The sequence below is a fragment of the Dipodomys ordii genome, unplaced genomic scaffold (assembly GCF_000151885.1).
Source record: "Dipodomys ordii isolate 6190 unplaced genomic scaffold, Dord_2.0 Scaffold20, whole genome shotgun sequence".
In the NCBI taxonomy this organism is placed as follows: Eukaryota; Metazoa; Chordata; class Mammalia; order Rodentia; family Heteromyidae; genus Dipodomys; species Dipodomys ordii.
This window is the reverse complement of record NW_012267236.1, coordinates 5,345,617-5,372,741: the sequence shown is the minus strand read 5'-3', so window position 1 is coordinate 5,372,741 and position 27,125 is coordinate 5,345,617. Positions and strand designations below refer to the sequence as shown.

Here is a 27,125-nt window from a genome sequence, read left to right as displayed (position 1 = left end):
CGCGCTAGGCTCCGGGGCCGGGGCGGGGGTATCGCGATGACGTTGCCCCGGACAACGATCGCGGGGAGAGGCCTAGTTTGGAGGAAGAGCGCTGTGGGCAGTGAGAGGTGCCCCAGGGGGCCGCGGTGCCAGGCGCCCCCCCACCGGGGCGAGGACCGGTCCCGGCCGGGCCCCCTCGTTCCCTGCGGGGGTGCGCAGGCGGCCTCGGGGCTGGAAACGGCCGTGTCATTGAACTACAAAGCGGGGCCGCGGGCGCGCGAGCGGGCGGGAGGGGGGGACGGCTGGCGCTCCGGCGCGGCGAACCTCGGGCCGCGGGGAGGCCGAGCCGAGCGCGCCCCCAGCCGGCTCTCGGCACACCTCGGGCCACGGCGAGGCCCGGCCGAGCGCGCCCCCCAGCCGCCGCCCGCGCGAGCTGCGAGCGCGCGCCGCTGAAGCCATTCATGATTTTGGTGACGTTATTCCAGGAGTGGGCGAGGGGGCGGCGCCCCGCGGCGCCAAGCCCCGCCTCCTCCGCTATAAAGGCGGCCGGCCCGGCTCTTTGTGGGACCCGGAGCTCGGTGGAGAGCGAGGCGCGCCGCGTGCTCCGCCGACGCCGCTGGCAGCAGCAGCAGCAGCAGCAGCAGCAGCAGCAGCGGCAGCGGCAGCGGCAGCGGGGCGGTCTCGGGAAGGCGGACCGGCGATCGCGCAGTGCCCGCGCTCGGCTTGTCCGCCGTGCCTGGCAGCGCCCGTGTCCTCCTCATTCGGGACGCACAGACCGTTTAAAAACCCCCAGGGCGTGGGTCAGCCTCCCCTAGGGCTTCATGTCTGTGTATTTCCCCATTCACTGGTGAGTATTCTAAGCCGGTGCGCCGGGCTGCGGGTTCGAGGTCAGCCGGTGGCACGGACACTGCCCGCCCCTGCCCCTGCGGGAGTCACATCGAGGTGGCCCAAGGTGGGGGTGTGGGTGGGGGGTGGTGGCCAGAGGGCCAGCCAGACAAAGGAAGTGAACTGGGAGCCCTCCCTGGAGGGATGGGAGGGCTGGGGGGATGCGGGAGCCCAGGGTCCTGCCTGAACCCCCACCCTCCGGGGGGACCCCCCTATGCGGAGACGCGTGCCGCCCGGCGCGGGGGGGTCTGCTCTCCCCTCCCCCTCCCTCCTTTTTTCCTTTTTGTTTGCTTGCGAGCCTCGACGTGGAGGCCAGACGTGGAGGCCGGCTGTCTGCAGCGGGGCTGAGCCGCTGCAGCCTCCGGGTTTGCAGAGCTCTGGGGAAGGGGGGCGGGGGACGCTGTCCTCACACCGAAGCCACCAGCTGCAGCCAGGCACGCGCGCACCCTCTCCACCCCTGTCCTCCCCAGAGCCCCTGTCTCCTAGGGGCCGGGCTGGGGAGAAGCCACCCTTCCTGGGCCAGGTTGCCCGGAGCGCGCTGGGGTGGGTAGACGTTTGTCCCTAGCCAGCGTGATCAGGCAGAGGAAGGATGGGGGAGAGAAGGCTCCTGGTCGCTGGGACGTGCGCGCAGGCGGCTGCTTCTTCCTTCCTGAGCTGGGCAGGGGGAGGGGGTGGGGGGCCGGGGAAGAGGAGGGGGCGGCCGAGGGGGACCGGAGCCGGCCATCTCCCGCGCACGCTCTCAGGTGCCGGCACAAAGAGCTCAGACGGGTTGGGGACAGGGGTGGACTGCAGGGAAAAGCCCCCGTCCCCCACCCCGGCAAGTTCATGCATCGCGCTTCAACTTGTGGGACCGGTTCCTCAAATCCAAGAGAGGACAGAACACCCCTCCACCAGATCACGAGAGCCCGGAGGATGCTCCTCTGGCTATTTATTTGTTTGTTTGTTTGTTTTTTGGGGGGGATTTTCAGGACCCAGGGGAAAATTGCCTTGCAAGTCCCAGTTCCTGAATCTAAACTTGTTCTCCAGCCCAGCATCTTTCCCTTAATCTCCCCTCCCATCCAACAACCTGGCTGTTTAGAGAGGGGACTGAACTCTCACACGAAGTAAATTCCCTATCCCTGAGACTTTGGTACCCCTCTTTTCTGGGAGGGGGGTCCTTGGTTCCTTCCTCCTTGGTACACCGTTGGTAGGGTGTCTTGAGGGTGAGGGTTTGAAGGCTGGTAGAGGTTTGTGTCTCTTAAAATTAAGTAAGTAGATGGCATTTAGTAAGTAGATGGCCCCTCAAATATATATATATATATATATGTAATCTATATATATATATATATGTTAGACTTCAAGAAATTGGAAGTTTAAGGTTCTTCATAGTGACGAGCATTGGATAGTCTGCAACACTTCCATTCCTTAGACTATGTCTTTAATACAGTCATGTCATGCATTAAGATTAGCCTCTTGGTAACAAACAGGGCACCTGTGGCTCAGTGGTTGTACCACTGTTTTCAAGATAACACAGCTCTTGAATGGCAGAGCCTAGAACAGGAACTCTTGGCTTCTGTTTCCAAACCTGATGCTAACCATCTCCCTCCTTCCCTCCCTCTCTCCCTTCCTCCTTTCCTCCCTCCCTCTCTCCCTCTGACCCCCCCCTCCTTCTCCCTCTCCCTCTATCCCCTTTCATATTTCAGTTTTGGAGGCTTGAACTCAGGGCCTGGGCATTGTTCCTGAGCATTTTTCTCAAGGCTAGCACTCTTCCTCCTGAGCCACAGTGCCACTTTCAGAGGTGTGTGTGTGTGTTTGTGTGTGTGTGTGTGCACATGCGTGCGTGCACGCACGCACCACACATGCTTAATTAGAAATAAGAGTCTCATATACATTCCTGCTGGGCTGGCTTTGAACCTCAATCCTCAGATCTCACCTTCCTGAGTAGCTAGGATTACAATGAGCCCTGGGCACCCAGCTCCAATGCCATTTCTATGTACTCTATGTAGTAACAAAGACAATGAAGAACCTGCTCTCCCTGTTTTCTTAGCTATCATCTCTCTAATGCCCACCTCACCTTTTTCTTAAACAATTTGCATAGACATGATGGTGAAAATACTAGGTGTTACGAAGCTGGTACCTGGATTTGATGTGTTTGGCATTACGAGTTATGGGAACCCTGTGTGTTCCCGTGGCTGTGTGAGGATAATGGGACATTTGTATCCTGCTTAGAGAGTACAAAGCACTTTCACATGCCGGCCATTGGTGGGCCGGCTTGGCCCCTCTGGAAATTTCCTTTGCAATCAGAGACCTGGTATCCTTAAGGCTTTTTAATCCAGAGGATGTTGTTCAAACTATGAGCATGCAGCTGCCCACACTGAGGCGAGGCGAGGCAAGGGGAGGGAGCTGGATGGCAGATAAGAAGCTGGCTGAAAAGCTGACCCCTTGGGACTCTAAGTGGGACAGTTTGCTAAAAGGAGCACCAAACAGACGGCCATATAGGGAGCCAGCATGGCTGGGCTTTGTTTCCCTGTGGCTGGCCTGTTATTGTTATTACGTAATAATAATGATATGGACTTTCTCTTTGTAAATTTATGTGAGATTTTTATTCTAGGTAGAGGAATGAAGGGTGACCTGGAGGAATTGGCTTTCATATGGACACTTGACTGAGCTACCTATTGTAGATTTTTTTTTTAGCTCATCAATGGAAAGAAAATCCAGGGTCACCCTTTGTGGGAGGGATTACAGTGTAGAGGAGAGTAGGGAAAAGGAGGTTTGCAGACAATGGGCTTTGCTAATCCATGGTACTGGAGGCCTGGAAGGTGCTTCCTTCGATGTAAGCTTGTTTTGCTGCTGTGAGCTCTGATTTGGGCACCTCTTTTCCTGTCTTCAGACAGTGCCCTGTTCTCAGAGCCATAAAGATGCTGAGAGGAGGAATGTAAGAGTGTGCATGCACACACGCGCGTGTGTGTGTTGACTTTTGGTCTGGGTTTCTTGGCAGCCCTGACTGTCTGAGATCGGCCGAGATGACTGAGGTGATGATGAACGCCCCATCCATGGAGGAGATTGGCCTTAGCCCCCGGAAGGATGGTCTGTCTTATCAGGTAAGTTAAGTACTAGGTTCCCTCTGATTGCTTAGAGCCTGGTGGCTTTCATTGGGATTGGAAGAAGACTTGGTTTTGTGTCCCAGTGACACCTATAAGAGCTATGTGACTCCAGGACAGTCCTTGAATATCAGTAATCCTGGGCTGTATATCTTCAATGTGGAGAGCAATGATATGATGTCTCTCACATACACACACACACACACACACACACACACACACACACACACACACACACACACACACACACGGTAAGGATGCAATGTCACAGGAATGTGGGATTAAGACATAATGCCTAGGACACATAAGGGTCCAGCAGACATTAGCTGTCATTATTAATTAGCCAGCTTGGCTCTGAGAAATCTCATTCCCATTGGCAAAGGTGTACTCAGTTCAGACCAGAACTTCCCTCGCCAGCCATGCCTGGGGCAGGAGGAACATGGCAATGGGAAGGCCCATGGGGGAGGGCAGTCTGATGGGAGAGTGACTGTCAGACCCTCTCTGCCTCCTCAGGGTTGTGATTGAGCTGCTTAAAATAACAAAGGAAGCTTTCTCCAGGTATGCTGCTACTGGAATCTAGCAGAGAGAACATCTTGAATGCCAGATCCAAACTGCAGAAAGACCACAAAAAGGGAGTAAAGTGACTTCCCACACTCCTTTTCCAGTGCTCTTTCAGGCTTGCCATGCCTAGCAGGCGACAGGGCACTTCAGTCATCTCTGGGGTAGAGAACTGGTTTTGGACTGTCAAGGAATGTTTTTTCCAGGTGCCAGTGGTTTATGCCTATAATCCCGGCTGCTCAGGAAGCTGAGATAGGAGGATCACGGTTTGAAGCCAGCTGGGGCAAGCAAATCTGAGAGACTTCTACCTCCGAGTAACTAGCAAAATTATGACCTCTCATCCTGCAATGAGGACCTAGGCCCAGCCCTAGGGAAGAACATGGGTCTTTCTACCCCCAAAGCTTTGTTCTTCTGCTGTACCATGCACCTGCACCTTGGATTGGTTCTGTTTGTAGTCTAGAGCTAGCTGGTTGGTTATTCCCAAAAGTAGTTCCAGGGGCATTGATTTCATAAAGATAGAAACAAGTAGGAAAGCTGGAATGATAGGAAGAAGGGACTCAGAAGGAGCAAAGATGAAAACTAAGGCTGGGAACATAACTTCAGAAATGCTTGGGAGGATCAAGGAGGCCCCTTTGTTTTGTGGCAATATAGTCAGTCTTGCTGGTTGCTAATAAGTATCCCATGAAGCTACAGAAGTAGGAAGCTGAGGGTGCTGCTTTTTCCTGGGCTGGTTGCATTTTCTCCTCCATCAAAGTAGGTCAAGAAAGACAGTCAAGGGCCTCCTGGCCTAGGGGGAGGTACAGGACTTTCCTGGTCAACCATCCAGTGTGTTTTTGTATAGTAATTTCCAAGCCTCTGAGTCATATTGAATCTCTTAATGGTTATAAGTGAGGTTTTCTTTCTAGATTTCTATCACAGAACCTTTCCAGACATAGTCATCAGTAAGTATTGCATGTATTTCTTGTATTGTTTGCAACATCAGCCAGACACTGCAGGGTAGTCTTTTAGACCTTTAAGTCCTTCAGGCCCTTCTTCTAGATCTGAGGGTTATTAGCACAAGTGACCAAGGAAATAGAGGAGTTGAGTTAGGGCTGCAGTGGCCAGAGAAAAATAAGATCATGTCTTTCTGGCCTCATGATGCTGGCTCTAAATCCCATTCCCACGGTCCCCAGGCAATCTGTCCCTGTCCTCTGAGTGGGGACCACTGCCCAGTACCATAAAACCTTACCTGGAACTTCGGATCACTATTTTCATGAGAGGATTTCAGAAAGGGCTCTTGGTTACCTTGATGTGGAATGAAGCAACACTTATTGGGTCTTTTCCATGTGAAACTTGCTCTGTTGGCCACTTCCACAGAGTCTAGGTTTGGGTGGGGAACTAACATGCACATGAACTTACAGAACACAGGCAGTGTGGTCAGTCATTCAGGGATGGGCTGTAGGAAGCTACAGTCAATCTCAATAGAAGCTGTGCTGATGCAATTTGATGGACAGAAGCTGAGTAAGTGTGGGGCAGGGAAGTCAGGGTAGGGCTTCAAAGGAAAATGAGGACCTGGGAGGGATACTACCACCTTTCATGTAATTTTGTTGAGGCTTCAGATCCCTCTTGGCCAGCTCCTGTTTAGGCTAAATGAGGGGCTTGGAAATGAGCAGGTAGAACAACTTTTAGTTGACTCTCTGGGCCCCTTCAAGCTAGTGATATCCAACTAAAAGCTTTTCCACTAACGTTCTGGGGATTGTCTGGGCCGCCTCTTGAGCTAAGTCTATCACCATGAATACTTGGGCTTGGCTCATGGCTAGGAGTCTCAGAGCTCTGTTCTTGGCTTTACTCCTGAGGATAATAATAGTATGTAGCTTTTTCTGAGACCTACTTTTCCAAGGAACTGAGAGAGGCATTAATCCTGACTTGGCATATGAACAGAATCTCAAGCTTGTGATTTGACCTTGGAACAAGGTCATCAAATATATGACCCATTGGAATTCGTCAATCCTTGCCCCCACCATCTAGCCCTACTGAGAATGAAGCTTTTCTGATTTCTTTCTCCTGGGCGTGACCTGTACTTCTCAATGATACCTCACCGTCTCCTTACCTGGTCATTGAGAGCAAGGGATAACTTACTGTTATCTTTATCCCCCTCCCTCCCTCCCTCACCCTGGATGCCCAGCATCTTCACATGGCAGGTGCTGGGCATGTAGGCACCCATTACTTCTTTAGCCTCAGACCTATATCTGTCCAGGTTACGACAGATAGATGCATGTTTATGTCCTGAAAGATTTAGGTCGGTCTGCTACTGTCCCTTGAAAGTTAGTGCCATATTGCGAGCATATTTAAAAGTCTACAACTCCTGTGCCTTGTTTTGTCTACATCTCCAATGAAACAAGTGGAACCCATGCTTGCACATTTACTTGGCACAAATTGTGACACCTCATGGAGTGGGTGAGTAAATGGTTACTAGAAAGTCTGAGGACATGTTGAGCAGGCTGCAGGCAGCAGCCAGCTCTCAGAGATGAGTGGGAGGATCATTTGTGTCCACCAGAGCCGTAGCATTCTCTTTCGCAGTCTCTGTCTGTCTGTCTGTCTGTCTGTCTGTCGGCCTGCCTGTTTGTCTCTCTCTCTGCACCTTGTTCCTGAGTACCAGCCTGGGAGACAGGATGTCTGCATCCATCCCATGCAAGTCACTGGCTTCTTGGTGGAGCCTGCTCTTTCCACGGCTCTAGGACTCTTTAAGAATATGGTGTTTGGGGCTGAGGTAGAGTCTTGGTAGAGTCTTGGTCTAGGATGCCCAAGCCCTGCATCCAATCCCTAAGCACTGCAAAAAACAAATAGAGTTTGGGAAATTGTCTCTCTCCGAAGGACTTTTTCCATTCTATACCCACATTGGCCTGGGCTCTAGACAGAGAAGAGTCCTGGGGATTTGTCTGTGGAAACCCAAGGGGCTCTGGGCTGCTGGCCTTGCTGCCTAAACTCCCCTAGCATGGCATACGGGGGCTTACAGTTTTATGCCCTTGGTGACATCTGGTTTTCATTTCTGTCTGTCCCTTCCTTAGTATCTAATACTGTCATCCTTTCCTGGGCTCTTTAAATCCTTCCCTAAGCAGCACCTGCATGGCTGCACTTGCCTTCCAGCCACCGTTAGTCTTGGCCATGTAGAGCTGTTACTCTGGGTCAGGCAGGAATTGGGTCTCTCCTCCAGGAGGCCCCATGCAGGGCTCCCATGCGCAGTGTATGGAACAGATCACAGATCTCCCTTTTGATTACAGAGCTAGTGCTTCATCTGCTAAGGTAGGAGGGAGAGAAATTGGGCAGGAGGGAGAGTGCTGGGCTGACCTATCTTTATGTCTGCCTATTATTTGCTTCTTCCAAGAACCTCAGTTGTGGCTGTGTTCTTAGGGACAGGACTGAAGGATTTGTGTGGCCTGAAAAGCAGCTTCCCAGTACCAGGTCTTAGAGTCAGCTGCTGCCTTCTCTGCCCCTCACTCTAGAAGAGCAGTGGCTTCTCTCTAAGGAGAGGCTCCCTGTTATCACAAACTTTCCTCCCATCTTTGTAAGTCTGTCTGCATGAAGTCTTTTTTTCCCCCCTAATGTGCTGGTAATGGTGCTTGAACCCAGGGCATGAATGCTGTCCTAGTTTGTGGTTTTTTTTTTCCACTTAAGGCTGGTGTTCTACCACTTGAGCCATACCTTCACTTCTGACTTTTGGGCAATTAATTGGAGATAAAAGTGTCACAGACTTTTTTTGTTTGTTTGTTTGTTTCGGCTGGCATCACACTGTGGTTTTCTGATCTCTGTCTCCTGAGTCACTAGGATAATAGGTGTGAGCCACACCAGTGCCCAGAAGTAGGCATGAACTCACTGTGCATTATTGTATCTGGAGCAGCAAAGTTCAACACTGTTATCTCCCCCCCCGCCCCTTAGTCATGGGGCCAGAATTCTGGGCCTGGGTGCTGTCCCTGAGCTCTTCAGCTCAAGGCTAGTGCTCTACCGCTTGAGCCACAGCGCCACCTCCGTTTTTTTTCTTATGGGGTGCTGAGGAATCGAACCCAGGGCCTCATGCATGCTAGGCAGGCACTCTACCACTGAGCCACCTTCCCAGTCCAACACTGTCATCTTATAAGTGCCCCTTTAATCCCACGCAGCACAGCGGGGCTGCCTAACAGTAGAATCTGCTTCCTTTATCACTGGTGAAGCCCTCAAGCAGGTTCTCACCCTCCTGTCCCCGCCAACAACTCCTCACCCTCCAGACTGGACACAGCTTCTCAGCTACCTTTGTGTCCTCCTCCCCACTCCCCTTGTCTCCTTGGTTACCCCCAGCCCATCATACTCCAAATGGAGTCCAGAGTTTCTTGGAGGCTGCGATGAGCAGCTGTGCACACAAGTCCCATGGTCGTCAGGAAATTGTCTTTCACAACACCAGACTTTAAAAAGCCTCCGTTGTCCCTAGGGAGACATAAAGCTAAAATTCCAAAAGCCTTGGCAGGAGAAGGGCAGCCATAGACACGACAAGTTACTGGAATTGGGACAAGTTTTCTTTCTCCTATCCTCCTTATTCCTTCCACCCCTCTCCTGGGTAGAAATCATAGTGAAGGGAATACAGCAGGCAGTTAGGACCATAGGGGTCAGAATCACAAGGTGCCTTTTCTCTCAGTGGCATTGGCCCTTACAGAGCCATCGCCTCCCTTCTTTCTACCAAGTCCATGTTGTCTGAGGATCTAGCATCTTCCCTCCTGTGCTGAAAGCCTCAGCACAAAGTCATGTTCATCGCTGTGGATGACCCCTGGATTAGGTTCTGTGGAGGGCTGAGAATTAGTCCCCTAGGAGACTTCTCCCTCTCCCCCTGTCTCCCGTGCACACAACCGTGGGTCTGTGCATAGCCAGCAAGAGAACAAGCGTTCTTCACTCTCCATCCAGTCTGCACACTGGAGCTATACAGCTAGCTGCTCTCAAAGAGCCTGTGTTGGACCTATCGCCTCCCTCTCGCAGCGGCTGTGCATCCATCCATCCCGCTGCAGAGCCAGGGGCTGTGTCTTAGACTCCACTTTGTTCCTACAGTGTTGAGAACACAGTCCCTTAATGATTAGGTCCTTCCCCTCTCCCTTTCCTGAGAACGATCCTGTACTCTGGATATCCCATGGCAAATGTTTTTATAGAATCAGATATTTTTTTCCCCTCCAGTTCACCCAGTCTCTTCCGTTGGATAAGAAAAAGGAGGATTGTACCGTGAGGAAAAGGGATGCTTTTGGGTGGTGAATCTTGTGATGGAAGCCAAATGCTATTCCTGGGTGTCTAGCAAATGTCCTGAGCTGATCTTTCAGGGCCAAGTGCTGAAATAGTCCTCAGAGGATATGAAGACAAGCCCTCATTCATGCAGGGTGGAGGCTTGTGGGGGTTTCCTTCTCTTCCAGTCTTCTGCCAGCCTCTCCCCTGTGTCCATAAATCAAATCCTGTGGCTACTGAGTGCTTCCCTCTATAGTCTGAAGACGACTCCTTGTGGCTCAAGCCCACCTTGGACAAAATGTAAATGTGCCTACAATTTCCCCAAAGTGTTGTCAAATAAGCATCCTGGCCTCGAGGGGAGTGGGCTGGGTGTGGGGACTTCACTGAGTTCCCTGGGGCTTGTTCATTTTGATAAGTTGTTTTTAAAAGGCCCTTAAGCATCTAGCTATACACTGGACATTGGCCTCTTAGCCAAGAGAAATGATAGAATCAATGGGAAGGAAGGTTCTAGATGGACCTGAGCAAAGAGAGTGTGATGAATGTCACCCAATCATCCAGAGATGGTTGATCTCCAGGTCTGCTTACCGTGGTTCAGGGGGTAGTTTTCTTGGTTAAGTATGTATTTTATTTAAGAAAATATTTGGTAGTACTGTTTTTTTAATTCACTGGCTTGCTTGCTCTGCTGGTGCTCTCCCACTTTAGTCATGTCTCCAGCCCTCATTTGCTTTAGTTTTTTTGTTTTTGTTTTTGTTGGTCGTGGGGCTTGAACTCTGGGCCTGGGTGCTATCCCTCAGCTCTTCAGCTCAAGGCGAGCGATCTATCGCTTGAACTACAATGCCACTTCCGGTTTTCTAGTGGTTTTTATTGGAGGTAAGAGTCTCACAGACTTTCCTGCCCGGGCTGGCTTTGAACCATGATCCTCAGATCTCAGCCTCCTGAGTAGCTAGGATTACAGGCGTGAGCCACCAGCGCCCAGCGTGCTTTAGTTTTAAGATGGGATTTCTTCGTTTTGCCCTGTTCAGCCTCAAGCCAAGATCTTTCTGCCTCTGCCTCCCACATAGCTAAAATTACAGACACTTGCCACCATGCTTGACCTCAATTCATTTTTTTATGGCAATTAGAAAAGCATGCAGTAGTTCAAAGAGAAGAAGAAGGAAAAATAAAAACACCATGTATTGCTCTCTGAATACCGAAACATTTGTACATCTATTTTTTACATTTTTCTATTTTTAAAAATCTGCTGTAGTGAATCCTTATTTTTCATTTAATATAATATTGTGACTGTATTCTTTGTATTTTGTTTCCTTTGCAAAATAGTATTACATCTTGTTATATGCCTTTCTAATTACTGAATATTTAAGTTGTGGCATATTTTGTTCTTACAAGGAACAATGTTTTGAACACCATTTTACATAAATTTTTTGCACAGGCTTGGTTTGTTTCCTTGAATAAATTCCTGGAGGTAAAATGTCTGATTCAGAGAAATTCAACATCATTAAGCCTCTTGATTATGTATTACCTTAAAAAAATAAAAGAGCATATCAAAACATTAAGCTCCTAGCATTGAAAGCTCTAGAAAACAACAGCTCAGGGTGGTAACATCTACTGAGATAGGGTAATGATTGAGGAGCACTGTGTACTGAGTCAGAAAGGTGCTTGTTTTTGCAGTGTGTTTCAACATTATTTATCTTTTCCTGTAGTTCATTATTTATTCCAAGCATGATGATAATGATGATGTTGAAGCCAAATTTAGCCATGATAGGTACACTCTGGATTACACATGTCCATGGGCTGGCCATGGCTCCGAGTGTCCTTTTTATTCCATTAACAGCATTGGAGTACTATATGACCTTGGAAAAAACCAGGAAATCCTTTTGACTTAGAGACCTATGAAGCTTGGCCAGATGCATGCTTAGTCCAGTAAACTACTATGAGATCCTAGGGGTTCTTGGCCTGGGTCATGGAATGGTCACGTTTGAGAGATACTGCTTCCCTGGCAGTAAGGCTCAGCTGGATGCTTAGAAGTAGATTGAAACATAATGGATATCTTGAACTCAGAATCCAGGGGCCTTCTACCCCAAGTCTGCTGGACTCCAGGTGCATACAGACAGCCTAGCCAAGCATTTGAGTAGAGGCTACAATCCTCTTATTGGTTTATAAAGTAAATTCAGGCATTACACAGACAACTTCAGAAATGTTAGTACTATTCTGGTTACTATCTATGACACCTACATTAGTTTTACATTTTTGTGGTCATGGAGTTTGAGTTTTACACACCTATGCTTTTCAACAAGTGAGTAAAAAAAAAAGCAGGTATCTGGATATAACAAGAATTTGGAAGGTTGATACTTCAGCTTCTTGAACTGTGAAGTTATACAGTGCAGTTCTTCTAGGGGACAGTACTGCTGATATCACAAGGGAGTTTGCTTTCTTCAGAAGTTGCTTCTATCCTGTCAGACAGAAGCATTCAGAACAACAGCTACTACTCAATTATGATTTCTGTATTTGTTTGGTCATTTGCTGCCTTGGAGGAGGCAGTTGAAGCATCCGGATCCTTTCTGGCTGTTTTGCTTGGCACGTTAGTTTCAGAGATTTTCATGCCAAATAACTTCTTAATAATGCTTCTGTGAATACACTACTCCACATTTGAACAGTGTTAAACAGGAAGATGGCTGGCCCAGGGATTCACAGAAACTTTCCAAGAGCCATGTCAGCAGGAAGGGTTCTCAGGAAATTCATATCCTCATTTTCAGCTTCCTTCTGTGACTTTTTCAAATTACAGTTCCTGAAGATAGGCTTCCGTGATTTCCTTTTCCTACCTTTCTGTCACGACTGCCCTCCCTCCCTTTCTTTCTTTCTTTCTTTCTTTCTTTCTTTCTTTCTTTCTTTCTTTCTTTCTTTCTTTCTTTCTTTCTTTCTTTCTTCTCCCTCCCTCCCTCCCTCCCTCCCTCCCTTCCTTCCTTCCTTCCTTCCTTCCTTCCTTCCTTCCTTCCTTCCTTCCTTCTTCTTTCTCTCTCTTTCTTTCTTGGTTTAGCAGATTTATTTATTTGTTTTTATTGTAAAGGTGCACATCACAACAGTGATACACACAGTCACATATACAGTTACATAAGTCAAGTAATGAGTACAATTGTTTTTGAACAATGTCACTCCCTCTCTTGTTTTCTCCTAGTTTTTCTCCTCCTGATCCCCCTCCTCTACAAGTTGTGTAGTTCATCTTCAATATAGCTGTCTAGTGAGTATCACTGCTGAATTAGTTCACCCTTTGTCTCACCATTTCTGTGCTTCCCCTTCCCCTCCCCAAATCAGATAAACTTACATATAAGACAAAAGGTACAGAAATTTAAAAAAAAAAACAGCGACAAAAGGGAAAAAAACAAAAGAAAAAAAAACAACCGCAAATAGTGTGATTAAAAAGAAAACAACCCTTGTTTCCATTTCTTGGAGTTCATTTTGACAAGCATCATTTTATATGAGCATATGCACGTAGCTACTGAGCCTTTGTGATCCTCTCTAAGGAATATCCTCCTTTGCTCTCACTGTGTGAATGTTTGGAGTCTTGTGTAATTTATCATGTCCACGTATAAGTTTTTGTTTTTTACTATTCACTGGGATTACTTGTAGATTTATAGGCACATTCTAATTATTACAAATGAGGAAAGCATGCATCCTATGTTTCTTTGGGCCTGGCTTACTTCACTTAATATAATTTTTTCCAAGTCTTTCCATTTCCTTACAAATGGGGCAATGCCATTCTTTCTGATGGAAACATAAACTTCCATCCTGTATATATACCACATTTTCTTGATCCATTTGTCCAGTGAGGGGCATCGGGGTTGATTCTATATCCTAGCTATGGTAAACTATGTTGCAATGAACATGGTTGTGCTTTAGAGTGGCCTGGTTTGTGGTCATTGGATAAATGCCCAGAAGTGGGATTGCTGGGTTATAGGGAAACTCTATGTTTTGTCTTTTGAGGAACCTCCATACCATTTTCCAGTGTTCTCTCCCTTTTTCTAAGAGAAGATCTGCTTTCTACCCTTCTCTCATGATGCTACCCCAGGGTTTGAAACTTTAAGAATGTCAAACAAATGTTGTGGTCTAGGTATCCCTCTAAAGTCCATCTCTCCTCCACAGTAAGAAATTAATCTACTGAGAATTTACCTTTGTGTTTATTAATTATTGTGATATATTCCTTGATCACTTAGGTACTATTAGCTATAATAAGTTAACCCATAAGTTTTTGTTACTGTGTTGGGTTTTTACATTTTTTTCTGCATAGTTGTACAAAGGAGTTGCCATTTAACAAAGCAGTTTATGAATACAATGCACCGCAGTCAATGTCACCCCTTTCAATATTCTCACCTACCCTTCCCAACACACCCCTTCCCTTACTTTCCTTAATTGTGTAGTATATACATTGAATTCTTGACTACACCACCCCTCCTCCTTCTCTTCATTCATCTATTCCTCTTCTCTTGGCCCCATATTGTTGTGTTGTAAGATATAGTCTTGTTGTTAAGTCCAAGCTGCCCTCAAACTTATCATGTAGCTGAGGCTGGCCTGAACTACTGATCTTCCTGTTTTAGCTTCCTAAGTACCAGTACTGGAATTATAGGAATGCACTGGAATGCACTACCACACACAGCTTCAGAATTATGTCACAGAATTCTTTTAACAAAACCTTAAGGTCACTGGACATTTGAATATGTCTATTTATATACATAATAGCTATTCTTATTATAAAGAACTATGGAAAGCTAATGACTGAAACTTATGTATATATATTATATTAAGAAATATATTTCATTAAGGAAAATATCTATGGAATAAAGGAGAAAGTTTCTGGTAGAGAAATGATGCTTTAAGACTTAAGTATTAGATTTCATGAACTTCTTAGTAGCTGATGTTTGATCTTAAATTGCTATGGTATTTATAACCTATTGAGTTCATTAATAAGAGTGGTGCTTGATGCCAGTGGCTCATGCCTGTAATCTCAGCTACTTAGGAGGCTGAGATCTGAGGATCATGGTTAGAGGCCAACCTGGGCAAAAGTCCATGAGGCTAGAGCACTAGCCTTGAGCAAAAAACCCAAGGACAGCATCCAGGCCCTGAGTTCAAGTCCCAGTACTGACACACACAGAAAGAGAGGCATACATGTTTCATTTTGCAGTGTTAATATTTATAATATAGTGGGAAGGTTAGGACATGCAAATAGAGACACCCTTCTTCTGGAGAAGCACATAGACTAAGAGTTTAGGAACACTGGATATATACTCTTCCTGGAATCAGTACTCTGTTGCCTCTCAGAGCAGGATGCAGCTTTGAGATTGGACCAGCTATCTGACCATGGGTCATCCTCTACAGAAGTATGATATTAGGTCACCCAAGGGTTGCTGGGACACCACCAGTGACAAAGAACTCAGGATTCCCCAGCTCAGGGAGTTAAAGATAGCTGGCTCCTGATAGCTGGCTCCTGACCTTGGCTTTGCTGATCTCTCTGCCATCATAGGCAACTTATGTCACCTCTTTGGACCTTCATTTCCTTACCTACAAGAGTTCCTCTCTCTCATTTTATTAGAAAAATAAGTAATAAAATGGAATCCTTCAATCTGATCCTAGATTTTCACATTGGATGGGGGGGGAGAGTATTTCTTATATCCTCCTTTGGACAGGTGTGAAGGCACCTCATTTTATTTTTTACTTGTTAATTTTTGTGCTGGTAGTAGAGGTTGAACTCAGGGCCTCATGCTCTTGCTTAATTTTTTCTCTCAAGTCTGGTGCTCTACCACTTGAGCCACACCTCCACTTCAAGCTTTTGTTGATTAACTGATTAATTAATTAATTGGTGGTTAATAACAATCCCTCAGATTTGTCTGTCCAGGCTGGTTCCAAACCTTAATCCTCAGATCTCAGCCTCCTAAGTAGTTAGCACTATAGGCATGAGCCATCTAAAGCCCCTGGTAGGTTCCCCTCAACTCTTTTCCAGTTTTGAAATGTTGCCTTTTAACCTTGACTTACATGGTTTTCTTCCTCAGGGTATTTTTTCCCCCACTAGACCAAGAGATCTCAAACTTTTGGTCTCAGTACTTTTTATGTTCTTAATAATTATTTATGATCACCCAAAGAGCTTTTGTTTATGTGGATTTTGTCTCTATTTACTGTTTTAGAATTAAAACAGATTTTTCCACCATTACTAATTCATTTAGAAGAACAATAAAACCATCATATGTTAATATAAATATTGGATTTTTATAAAAGTAACTATATTTTCCAAAACAGAAGATGTGCAATGAGAAGAGGGACATTGCTGAACATGTTTGTAACTCTCTTTCATGTCTATTTTAAGGGGAGATAGCTCAATCCTCACATGTGTTTCCCATAAGCCAGTCCATTACAACTGTTGGTTGAAGTTAGGGGAAAAAAACTTGGCCTATATAGATATGTAGTTAGAAAAGGAAGACATATATGTTCACAGCTTTTTCAGGTGTTTTGAATTAGATACTTCATCAAACCCTAACTGGTAGTTTCTTTTCTTTTCTTTCTTTAAATCAGTTGTGGGACTTGAACTCTGGGCCTGGGCACTGTGCCTCAGCTCTTCAGCTCAAGGCAAGTGTTCTGCCACTTGAGCCACAGTGCTACTTCCCATTTTCTGGTGGTTAATTGGAGATAAGAGTCTCCCGGACTTTCTTGCCTGGGCTGGCTTTGAACTGTGATCCTTTGATCTCAGCCTCCTGAGTAGCTAGGATTACAGGTGTGATCCACCAGTGCCTAGCCAAGTGGTAGTTCCTTAAAAGTCATATGATATCTGAAATCTGTGAATGAAGTTTTCATCTTTTACATTGAAATTCATTGGTGCAGGTTGGAAACATGATTTGGTGGTACAGTGTTTACCTGGTATACATGAGGCCCTGGACTGTTTCTAGCACCACTAACAGATAACATTCATTCATCTGGATTGCCATTTTATTGAATCTTTTACCCATACTTTGTTTTATAGTATAATGCACTGGTTGTTTGAAAAACAAATCAACTCACTGAATTATGCAGATGTCTCAGTGTTGATATATCTCATTTTGTAATAGTTAAAAATTCGTATTTGTTAATATTTCCACTGGTCTCATCAGAAAGTCTGTAAGTATTATTAAGCTGATACAAGTCTAGTTGTCATTTGAAAGCCCAGTTTTTCAAATCATCAGTAACAAACGCAAGCAATCATTTTTCTCAAAGTGACAAATTCACTTGGTTCACTTTGAAGAAATTGGCTACCAAATACCAAGTTGGAATAATCCATTTGCTAGTCATTCTTTCAAGTAACAATGGTACTCCATCAAGAAAGTGACTAATTCAGCTGGCCACGCAGTCATACAAGTGCTTTGCTTATCTTAGGACCTCTACACCTGAGTAAGCAGAAGAATATTTCAACTTTCTGTTTTACCATTCCCTATGATTAAAAATTACCTGCATGTAAGATCCAATATTCAATGAAGATTATCTTTGTTGATGCATTAAGGACATGAATGGACCTGAAAGGACATTACATTTTGTTTTTCATTATAATTGTGGAGTTAATGCTTGTGGGACCTGTACGATTTACAGCAACTGTATTCATTAGTGTCACTAATCACTAGTGTCACTCCTTGTTGCTTTTTATACTATTCATGCTTTGGTAATGTGCTGCTAATGTCTTTGGAAGTCAAACAGTGACCATGAGACAGAGCTGCAAAGAAGGCCTAAAAGAAAGAGTTATTTCCATTCAGGGTGATTTTGGAAGATATGGTAGGATTGAGAAGGGTACTCTGGACAAGGATGGGAAGGCTGTATGATGAAAGAAGGAATAGGGTCTGATCATGGACATTTGGGTCGTATGAGTGTACCATAGAGAGAGAAAGATCTGGTAGACTGGAGACCTGTCTTCTTTCAGTGATGACATAGTCAGATGCAGGTATCTGAAATCATCTATGTCAGATAACTTTATTCCTTTTTTTTCTGCCCTGCCTAGAGAGCTTTGGGAAACCTCTCACATTTCAAAAATACTCATCTGTTCTCTGGGTCCAGCATTATTAGTAGCAATTAATATTAATTAATTGGAATCTGGAACTCTTGCCTTGCAGGATGGGTGTGTGTTTGAAAGATGTTTATGAAAGATGGTGTTTATCCCAAGGATTTCCTTTTCTTTCAAGTTTCCAGGCTAGAGGCTTAAGCATCTTTGATCCAAAGGAAGGAGGCTCAGCAGTTGCTCTAAAGCCCAAATCTCTGCTCAAGTGCCCTGAGGATTAGAGGCACCAAGGAAGAGCAGGACAGAGTGAGGTAGACTTAGTCTCAGCTCAGGGAAGTGGGATGGTCAGCGAATCACTGGCATTGGAGCAGAGGAGGGTTCTCCCCTCCTATCCCTGACTGCCCTGCTACTCCTGTGCTATAATTCTTTCTGTTCTTACCAGTCACATACCACATGAGAAACCACTAAAGTGCAAACGGTACTAACACTATAGTGATTAGAAAATAGTAGAAGGCAAATGTTCCAAAGATGGTCAGGGGCAAAGTGCAGGATGTTCTGTTCATCTGAATGAGCTGCTGCTCATTCATTCTCCCCTTGGCAGAACAGGATGCTGGGAGAAATCTGATCATTGTTACAGACCCCCTCCTAGGAAGCAATAAACATACAAGGCCAATCCATTGTTAATCTCTAGAAAAAAATAAACTCAGATATGGGGCACTGGGAGTCAGGAGGAATCTGACCTGCCCAGGTGCAGGTCCCTAGAGTGAGGAGCTGAGGGTTGGAGTAGGAGACCCTCTGGCTTTAGGGTCTTCGCAAAGAGTCCAAGGGCTGCACAATCCATGGACTTATTCAAGTGCTGAGGAAACAGAGGCACTGGGAGGTGGACAGTGATGCCACAGTCATTTCTCCAGTGAATCTGGAGCCCAAACTGCTGTTCATATGCTACTATCCCAAGCTATGGCTGTTGGCTTTCCAGGTCCCTCCTCACTCTAAATGCTCTGCGGGGACCCCAGCTTGACTAAATTAAGAACCAGGCCTAGGAACTCAAGAGTTTACACATACCTGTATTAGATTCTCTCCAAGGCCTTACTAGTGCATTCATCTGAATTTATACAGGGGAGAAGAGGGGAATGTCTGCCTCTTAATGGCCAACATCAGTGTCCACTCTGAAAACACTGCAGAGAGAGAGAGAGAGTGTGTGTGATGTGTGCACATTTGTGTGTTTGTGTGTGTGTGCGCCAGTCTTGGGGCTTGAATTGGGGGCCTGGGTGCTGTTGCTTAGCTTTTTCACTCAAGGTTGGTACTCTACCACTTGAGTTACAGCTCCATTTCCAGCTTTTTAGTAGTTAATTAAGAGTGTCACAGGCTTTTTTTCCCAGGGTGGCTTCAAATTGTGATCCTCAGATCTTAGCCTTCTGTGTGCTGGGATTACAGGGGTGAGTTGCTGGGGTACCTAGCTTTCATTTCTCCATTTCTCTCAGGAGGCCACTGAGGTTCTAAAAAGTCAAAATGACTTGATCATGGTTGCATGGCTAGGATGAGATGGAACAAGGTAAAAACAGAATTTTTCCTGGCTCATTTGTGGGATGGTGATTTTCCATAGCAGCTTTGGGGTTGATTCTTTGTTCTTCTCTGCAATTGGAGAGGGAAGAGGCTTACTGTGTGGTTTTGTACCCAGTGCCTTGGGGAGCTAGCCAGACTGTTTCTCCCAGGCCCTCTGCCCTCCTTCCCCTCCCACTGCCCCTCCTCCATCACGCCTTTCCTCTGTTCCTCCCCAGCAAAGAGGAGCAGGGTGTTCAGGCTGCCAAGGTCTCAGCTTGCAGAGCTGGTAATTAGCTCTTTGTGTCCAGTTAACCACCTTTCATCTCCTCCACCTGCTGGTGTCTGCTTTCCCTATCAGCATCACTTAGCCCTCTGTGGAGCCCCTCCAGCCTCTCTCTGGCCAGCTCGACTTGCCGACTGAGGGATGCACACTCGGGCAAGGGTGGCTCTGACCAGAATCACTCACATTTTCCACACAAGATGCCAAGCATCTCTGTCTTCTGTCCCCATCCCAGGGGCAGCCAGCTTTCGGTCACCTGGCTTAGAAGCAGACAGTTGATAGCCAGTCCTCCAAATTTGGGGCCTTTGGAGACTGGGTGTTGCTTTTCAGTTCCCTTCCATGTATGAAATGGGAGCTGGCTTACCTGGGACTGTCATACCCGAGCAAAACCTTGCTGATGAACTAGGATTCTCCAGAAGCTTGTCCCCAAGCCCCTAGTTTTCTGTTGTGAGGTCACCTGTGTTGGTCAGCCAAGCAAATCACCTGAAGTTTTGGGACAGCTCTTCCTTCGTTGTCTTCATAATTATGTCTCCAATATAGTAGCCTCTAGTCACAGGTTTTTATTATATTTATATTTATCTTATATTAAGCCATATGTAAACTCATCTCAATGAAATTCAGACATACTAAAAGTGCTCAGGAGCCAGCACGTGACTGACTAGTGTCTGCTTATTGGACATTACAGAATATTTTCATTATAACAGCATTCTGAAGGACAGCACTCACTTCTGCTAGAAACTCCAATATATTAGCTTCTCAACTCCATCTCACAGGCTATATCCCTCCTCGATTATCCTGAATCCCCCTTGACCTTTCACACGAATTCATTTGAGTACTCAGAATGTGATGACTTACTGGGATTGGGGGCCACCTGACAAAATTTGCCTCTCCAGAGTTGGCCCCTGGTAATGCCTGCTACGCTTGCACAGAGGGCGCGCACACACACACACACACACACACACACACACATGCACAACTCAGTGATTTCTTAGAGTGTGATTAACAAGACTTTATTCTATTTGCAAAGGAAAGGCTTGGTGCCCATTCCTTATGTCCAAGCCCTCCACCCAGGCAGCCCATGTGACAGTTGGATGCAACCAGCAATGGCTGTAGATGTAGGGCTGGGAGAATCACAGCTGGGGATGGCTGCTTCTAGATCTACCCTGCCCTGGATGAGGATAAAAAATGCTGAGAGTTTCCCTATCTTTCCTTTCTGACCCTCTTGGAGAAGTGTCTATGCTGAGAAAGATATTCTCTCTCCCTCCCCCCCCTCTCTCTTTCCCCTTGACTTTTGCAATTCAGAAGGAAGAAGGGGCACTCTGGACTAGGATGTTGACCAGAAGCAGTTTCTTTTTGGAACAGGAGTCATTCTTTATTCCCTGCCAGTTCCTGCAGGCAACCGACATGCTGGGCTGGCCTCAGCCCTACCTGTCATGTGCTTGGCAAGTCTAGCTCAAGTTCTTTTTCTTTCTTTTCCACTCCCTTCCCCACCCCATCCAATTACAGTTGCAACCTCTCATTTTTCTGCTGCCTGGATGATTAAAAAGCATGACTTAGTGGAAAAACGTTGACCTCCTTAGGGTCAGCCTCTTAAGCAGCTGTTGGAGATAAGATTGTTCTGGCAAAAGACTTAGCAACACTTTGTAAGACTTTCTGTCTTGTTTGCAAGGAAACAGTGAGGCTGTTTGTGTCTGGGCACCTTCTGTTTAATTTTGAAGAGAGCAGCAATTTTTCAGAGGCAAAAATTCATATAATCTGATAATAAAATCTCTGATTTTATTATTATCTGAGTAATTTTTTTGGGGGGTCCGGTAGTGGGGCCTGAACTCTGGGCCTGGGCACTGTCCCTAAGCTCTTCAGCTCAAAGCTAGTGCTCTAACACTTGAGCTAAGGTGCCACTTCCAGCTTTTTTCTTTTTGCTTATGTGGTGCTGAGGAATTGAACCCAGGGCCTCAGGCATGCAAAGCAAACGCTCTAGCACTGAGCCACCTTCCCAGCCCATATCTGAGTAATTATTATAATGGTTTTTAAAGTACAGTTAACAAGCTTTGTCCTCACTTTTTTTTTTTGGGGGTCCGGTCGTGGGGCCTGAACTCTGGGCCTGGGCACTATCCCTAAGCTCTTCAGCTCAAGGCTAGCGCTCTACCACTTGAGCCACAGCGCCACTTCCGGGTTTTTTTCTTTTTGCTTATGTGGTGCTGAGGAATCGAACCCAGGGCCTCATGCATGCAAGGCAAGCGCTCTACTACTGAGCCACCTTCCCAGCCCTGTCCACTCACTTTTTAAAAAGAAAATGGTTCCTATTTTGAGCAATTCAGGGAGCAAAGTTGTTCGGCAACTAAGCAGTATCAGAAATTCATTGCTCAGATTTCCCTCCAAGGAGTTCAAAGACTTAATTGTGGCATGCTTGGTATGAAAAGCATATTTGGAGTTATTTTAATTGCTGTCTCTTGCTTAGAAACTGGCTACTTGCTATCGTGCTGTTGAAATTGCTCCGGAGAAGACATTTGAATTCTGTTTGTGTCCCCAAAGCACCCCACCATCTCAGTATTTGTCAAGAACTTGTAACCATGTAATGAGACCAGAAGGTTACTTGACTCCTCAAAAGGAGAAATTAAGCCTGAAATTGAGAGGACTTGACAGAAATCAATCAATAACAATCACAGTGAGGACCTCTGTGCTGTGGCTCAACTGAGTATCCTCAAATAAAAACTTCCTTCAAATTCTACAGACACTTTCCAAGGATATGGCCTTGAGCAAGGGACATGCCCTCTGTACTACAGGGTTATTTTTTTTTGACCCATGCAATAGGAATCACTCAACCAGGTGCTGGTGGCTCTCACCTGTATTCCTAGCTACTCAGGAGGCTGAGATCTAAAGATTGTGGTTCGAAGCTAACACAGGCTGACAAATCTGAGAGACTCTGATCTCTAATTAGCCAGCAAAAAAAAAAAAAAAAAAAGCTGGAAGTGGAGATATGGATTAACTGGTAGAGTACCAGCCTTGAGCAAAAAGCCCTGAGTTCAAGCTGGCAAACATGCGCGCGCGCACGCGCACACACACACACACACACACACACACACACACAGGGATCACTCAGTACAGACTTTGTGGAATTATTATTTATGAAGAAAGGGTGCTCAACACAAACTGATCCATCAGCATCGGCATTGACATTGTTTTACCTAAAATCCAAATGAGAGATATTTCTTCCCAGCTCGCATTGAAATCAAATGCTCTCCCCTCCTACAGTTCTCGTGCCTTTCTAACCTTGTCGCTCCCCACTCAGCACCTTCCAATCTGCGCACATAGCAAGACAAGGACACAACTTTGGGGTTAGCTCACACAGGAGGAGAAAGCTGCAGATGGTGTTCAGCTTCCCTCCTTCCACCTGCCCAGGCCTGGCCCCTCCCTGGCTTGTCTTTCTTCTGGCTGCTATTATGATATTTTTTATGAGCCCTGTTAAGTCTTTAATGATGCCTGCTTGGGCAGCTGGCTTAAGGCTTAATCCCCAGCAATAGGCCTTTATTGGATAAATGGTTAATAACCACTGGTCTGTAGGGATTGGGAGGCTTCTTGAGGCCTGTGATTCTCAGAAACCCCATGTGGCCTGTGACATGGTCAGACTGTGACATGGCTGGGGAAGCACCGTGTGTATAGTTGGGGTACAGTAAGATTGGACACCCTCAGTGCACCATGGAAGCTGGGAGGTCCTGAGCATTTCTTCTACCTCTTGGGGACTGAAGACCACTGTCTGTTGCCATGGATCTATCCTCATCCAGATAGGAGCAGGCAGGCTTCTGGGAACTCTTCATATGTGTCTGCCAACTGTTCTCTCGCAATGAACAAGCTGGTGACCTTGAGCAAGTCCTCTGGTCACTCTGGACCTGAGTTTCTTCTTCTGTCAGTGAAGAGCTGGAAAGAGGTAACTTTAAAGGTGCCAAAATGTTTGTGATTGGGCGAGCCCCTGCTTCCCAGATCCAGCCTCCTTTCTCCAGCTCTTGGGTGTGTCACAGAGGGCTGTGAAAGGCAAGGGAGCAGCAGCCCAGCGGATTAAGTACTTAAGCGGTTGGGCAAAGAATTGGGTCAGCTGTAGTCACAGGGCAGTGTGTGCAGAGGGAAACCACAGAGCCAGACTTGGCCCTTGATTTTATAGCTTGGCTTGGGGTTTCTGCCAGCTCTAAGCAGGACACACAGTAGGCATTATAAAACAGAGACTCACTGATGGAACTCTGGAAAGCCAAGTAGCTTCTTCCAGATGTAGAGCTGCCAGTAAGCCTGGAGTTACTCACAGGTGATAAAGGAAGGCACCTTGGATCTTGTTTCCTGCTTGCCAGTGACTGGGAGTCCTGCGTTCTGTCTGGGTCTGACTTGGCACCTATAGTGGGATCAGGACCTGTCTACATGAGGGGCAGGGTGGTCTTGGAGGATAGACAAGAGAGTCAGACAGACCCGAGTTGGTTCTCATTCCATCCCCGACTGTCTGTACAGCTGACTTGTCCAAGCCTGAGAGTCTTCCAGGCAGCCTGAGAAGCACCCTTTTTGGACTGCCTTGGTTTGAAATGAGCTATGTAAAGAAACTGCTAGGTACCAGTGATTATGCTGACAAGAACTTAATACTTCGGTACCTGTTGCATGCTTTGGACTCCAAGAATAAAATGCTTGCTGGCAAAAAAAACATGGCTTACTGTGATGACATGATTTTGCATTCTTTTTATCTGGAAATAGGAAATAAAATAAACCAGGCTTTACAATTCGGTGGCACTTCTTCCAAAACTTGCAGCTTCAGGATTCAAAATGAAGTCTGATTGAGGGACAGTTGCTACTAAAACTTTCTTCCCTGGTTTCTGTCTCGTGTATCCACAGTGTCTGAGAAGTGGAGCTTAGTCTCCTGTAGACAGACAATACCATGTATGTATGAAGAGAACTGAATTTCTCTTTTTCAGATATGCTTGTGACCCAGGTCTGTGCCCTGCTTTGATTTCAGATCTTTCCTGACCCATCGGACTTCGACCGCTGCTGTAAACTGAAGGACCGCCTGCCTTCCATAGTAGTGGAACCCACAGAGGGAGAGGTGGAAAGTGGAGAGCTCCGATGGCCTCCCGAGGAGTTCTTGGTCCAGGAGAATGAGCAAGACACCTGCGAAGAGACAGCGAAAGAAAACAAGGAGCAGTAAGAGTCCCTGCAATCTCGCCTGGGTCATACCAGCCAACAACTTGTACCTGAACTGTTTTTTTTCCCATCTCGATGGAAGAAGAGAGTGAGCCACAAGCTGAAAATATCAAACGAGGCTTCCGTTTTACACCTGCAAATCACCCAGTTGGTTTTGAGTTCTTTTCTTTTCTTGACTTTTTTTTTAATTCGTTGAGCAGCAGAGCCCTCTGGTAACTTGCAAAGCCTTGTGAGAAAGGAAGCTGCTGAGAAAGGGGTGTGGGGTGTGGGGAAGGGGTACAGCTTCTGAGATCAGTATCTGAGCTCCACTCCCCGGAAGGAAGCAGTAGTGTTTGGAGGAAGGGGTCGGACGGGGAGGCAGTGGGGCTAAGAGGGATGGGCAAATGAACAAGGAACTTTGTGTGTGGGGGGGTAATCAACAACAGGCAAAAGCCCAAAGTACATGTTTTTAAGAAGCTATCAAACAGAGTGCCACAGCCAGGAAGTGCTCAGTCAGCCTTTGCTCTGGCTGCAAGAGCACCAGACACCTGTGGCCTCATCTCCAGCTTTGTCTTACCCACAGCCAGCGTTTGCTTTTACTTCCTGGGTGGTGTGTTGGTCGGTGGTGGAAAAGAGGGGAAAGGGGCCGTGTGCAAAGCTGGCTGGCAGGGCACCTTGTCTTTCCCATGGATTTGTCCCCATTGCCCCAGGTTCTCAGAGACCCCAGACACCTGGAAGTTGCTTTGCTTTCTTTCTTTTTTTTTTTTTAAGCAGTACTTTTGAACTTTTTGCCCCTGATTTATCCATTCTGCTTCCCAGCACTTTGGGAGAGTAACGAGAACTCTTCCCACCAACCATCGTTGAACTCCAAGGCCACTGCCTGAGCAGGCAGGTCCTTCCTTCCACTGTCCCCTTCCCCAAACTTGCTCTCAGAGTCCCAGGAAGCAGAGGGATGGAGGGGTTGCTCCACTAGGTCTGCCCATCCTTCTCCTCTAGCCATGACAGCCAGGCAGTGGTTTCCAGTCCTATTCTGGCTCAAAGCCTACCTGACCAGCAGAAGGAGAAGCAGCAGCAGTAGCACCACACCCCTATGGGTTCTTGCCTTGATTTCTTGAGGGAACTGAGAATAGAGCAAGTTTGTTGGTGGGGAAGGGAGCTTCTGTGCAGGTCCTAAGGACTGGCACAGTCAAGGCAGGACTGCACAGAGATGCCAAGGGCCCTGTGCTGCGGGTATGGGACAGTGTGAGACAATAACCGTCCCCGTGTGTCTGCTTCTCCTCTTTACTGTTCCTGGGCGTGGGTTGGAGGACGGCATGGGGAACACAGTGGTGTCCTTGTAGAATGGTGGACCTCGTCCATCCCCACCGCCCTGCCACCTGTTTCCAGCAAGGGCTGCAGTGGCGTGAGGAAGACACCTCTGGACTTAAGAGCCCCCAAACTTCTGGAGCAGCAGATTGCAGGAAAGACTCTTCCATCTCCATTTCAGAGCGGGACTCTGTGGGCCCAGAAGCATTCTTCGAGCCTTCCTTAGACTATATCCTGCCAGATGTCCCCTGTCGCCCCTCCCCTCTACCCCCTCAGGTCTCTGATAAGTCCAGGTTGACCCCCCCTCGGGCTTTGGACTTGTGTGTCTAGCTGTATTTAATACCTCAAGGTCAGTGTGGCTGTGGGCCACGTCGGGGCAGGAGGGTGGAGGTGTGCTGTTCACCCAGTAGGCAGCAAGCTTTGGTTCTGGGATCCCCGCCTCCTGCCTCTTCCCTCTGTTGTCTGCCAGTAATGCACACACCAATGGCAATAACTTCTTCCAGGCTCCTCAAGGAAGCAGGAGAGGGCTGCAGCCGGCCATGCAAGGAGATCTGCTCACCCCATTCTCCTTCCCTTGCAGCATTTCTCATCCCTTGCCTCCCGACATGGGTGGGTGGGGGGGTCTTGCCTTTGAAATCCCTGTGTTTTGGTGTCTCCCTCATCCCTGACCCTGGATTGTTTGTCCCAGTCTTGCTGTGTGACGGAACATGCTTGTAAACCGAGTATCCAATTGACTTTGTGTATATGTAGTGTCCGGGGTGGTTTCTTCTTTTTGCCGGTCACGTAGATGGCTCTGTACAGCCGTTTGCAGTCTGAGCAGGCCAGGGGCTGACAGCTAAGGTCAGGCCCCTCAGTGGTTGAACCTGCTGTCGGGGACCCAACTGCTCTCAGACAAGTGGCTGAGCTCCTGTCTGGCCTCCTCTTTTTTTTTTTCTCAGTAATTTGTGTGTATTTCTAATGATTGTATTGAAAAAAAAATCCTAGTATTTGAGTAACATGCTTGTTGTCAGATGAACCTCCTGTAACTTCTATCTGTTCTTTTTTGAGGCTCAGGGAGAAACTAGCATTTTTTTTTTCCAAACTACTTTTTGTCACTGTGACAGTTGTAAATAAAGTTTGAAAATGCTTTCCA

General features: G+C 46.9%; 1 protein-coding gene across 1 annotated transcript; it reads left to right on the top strand.

Moving 5' to 3' along the window:
- The first annotated feature begins 559 nt into the window (after positions 1-559).
- Lbh (limb bud and heart development) lies at positions 560-27,125 on the top strand. Its single transcript, XM_013013737.1, has 3 exons — positions 560-826; positions 3,842-3,944; positions 24,525-27,125. Exons 1-3 carry the CDS (start codon positions 801-803, stop codon positions 24,711-24,713), a joined length of 318 nt encoding a protein of 105 aa, XP_012869191.1. The 5' UTR covers positions 560-800; the 3' UTR covers positions 24,714-27,125.

Bases quoted from the DNA above. Each gene is read 5' to 3' on its own strand.
- Lbh (XM_013013737.1), top strand. From the start codon at position 801: ATGTCTGTGTATTTCCCCATTCACTG. The intron at 827-3,841 runs GTGAGTATTCTA...GTTTCTTGGCAG, and splicing joins GTGTATTTCCCCATTCACTG to CCCTGACTGTCTGAGATCGG. The intron at 3,945-24,524 runs GTAAGTTAAGTA...CTTTGATTTCAG, and splicing joins AGGATGGTCTGTCTTATCAG to ATCTTTCCTGACCCATCGGA.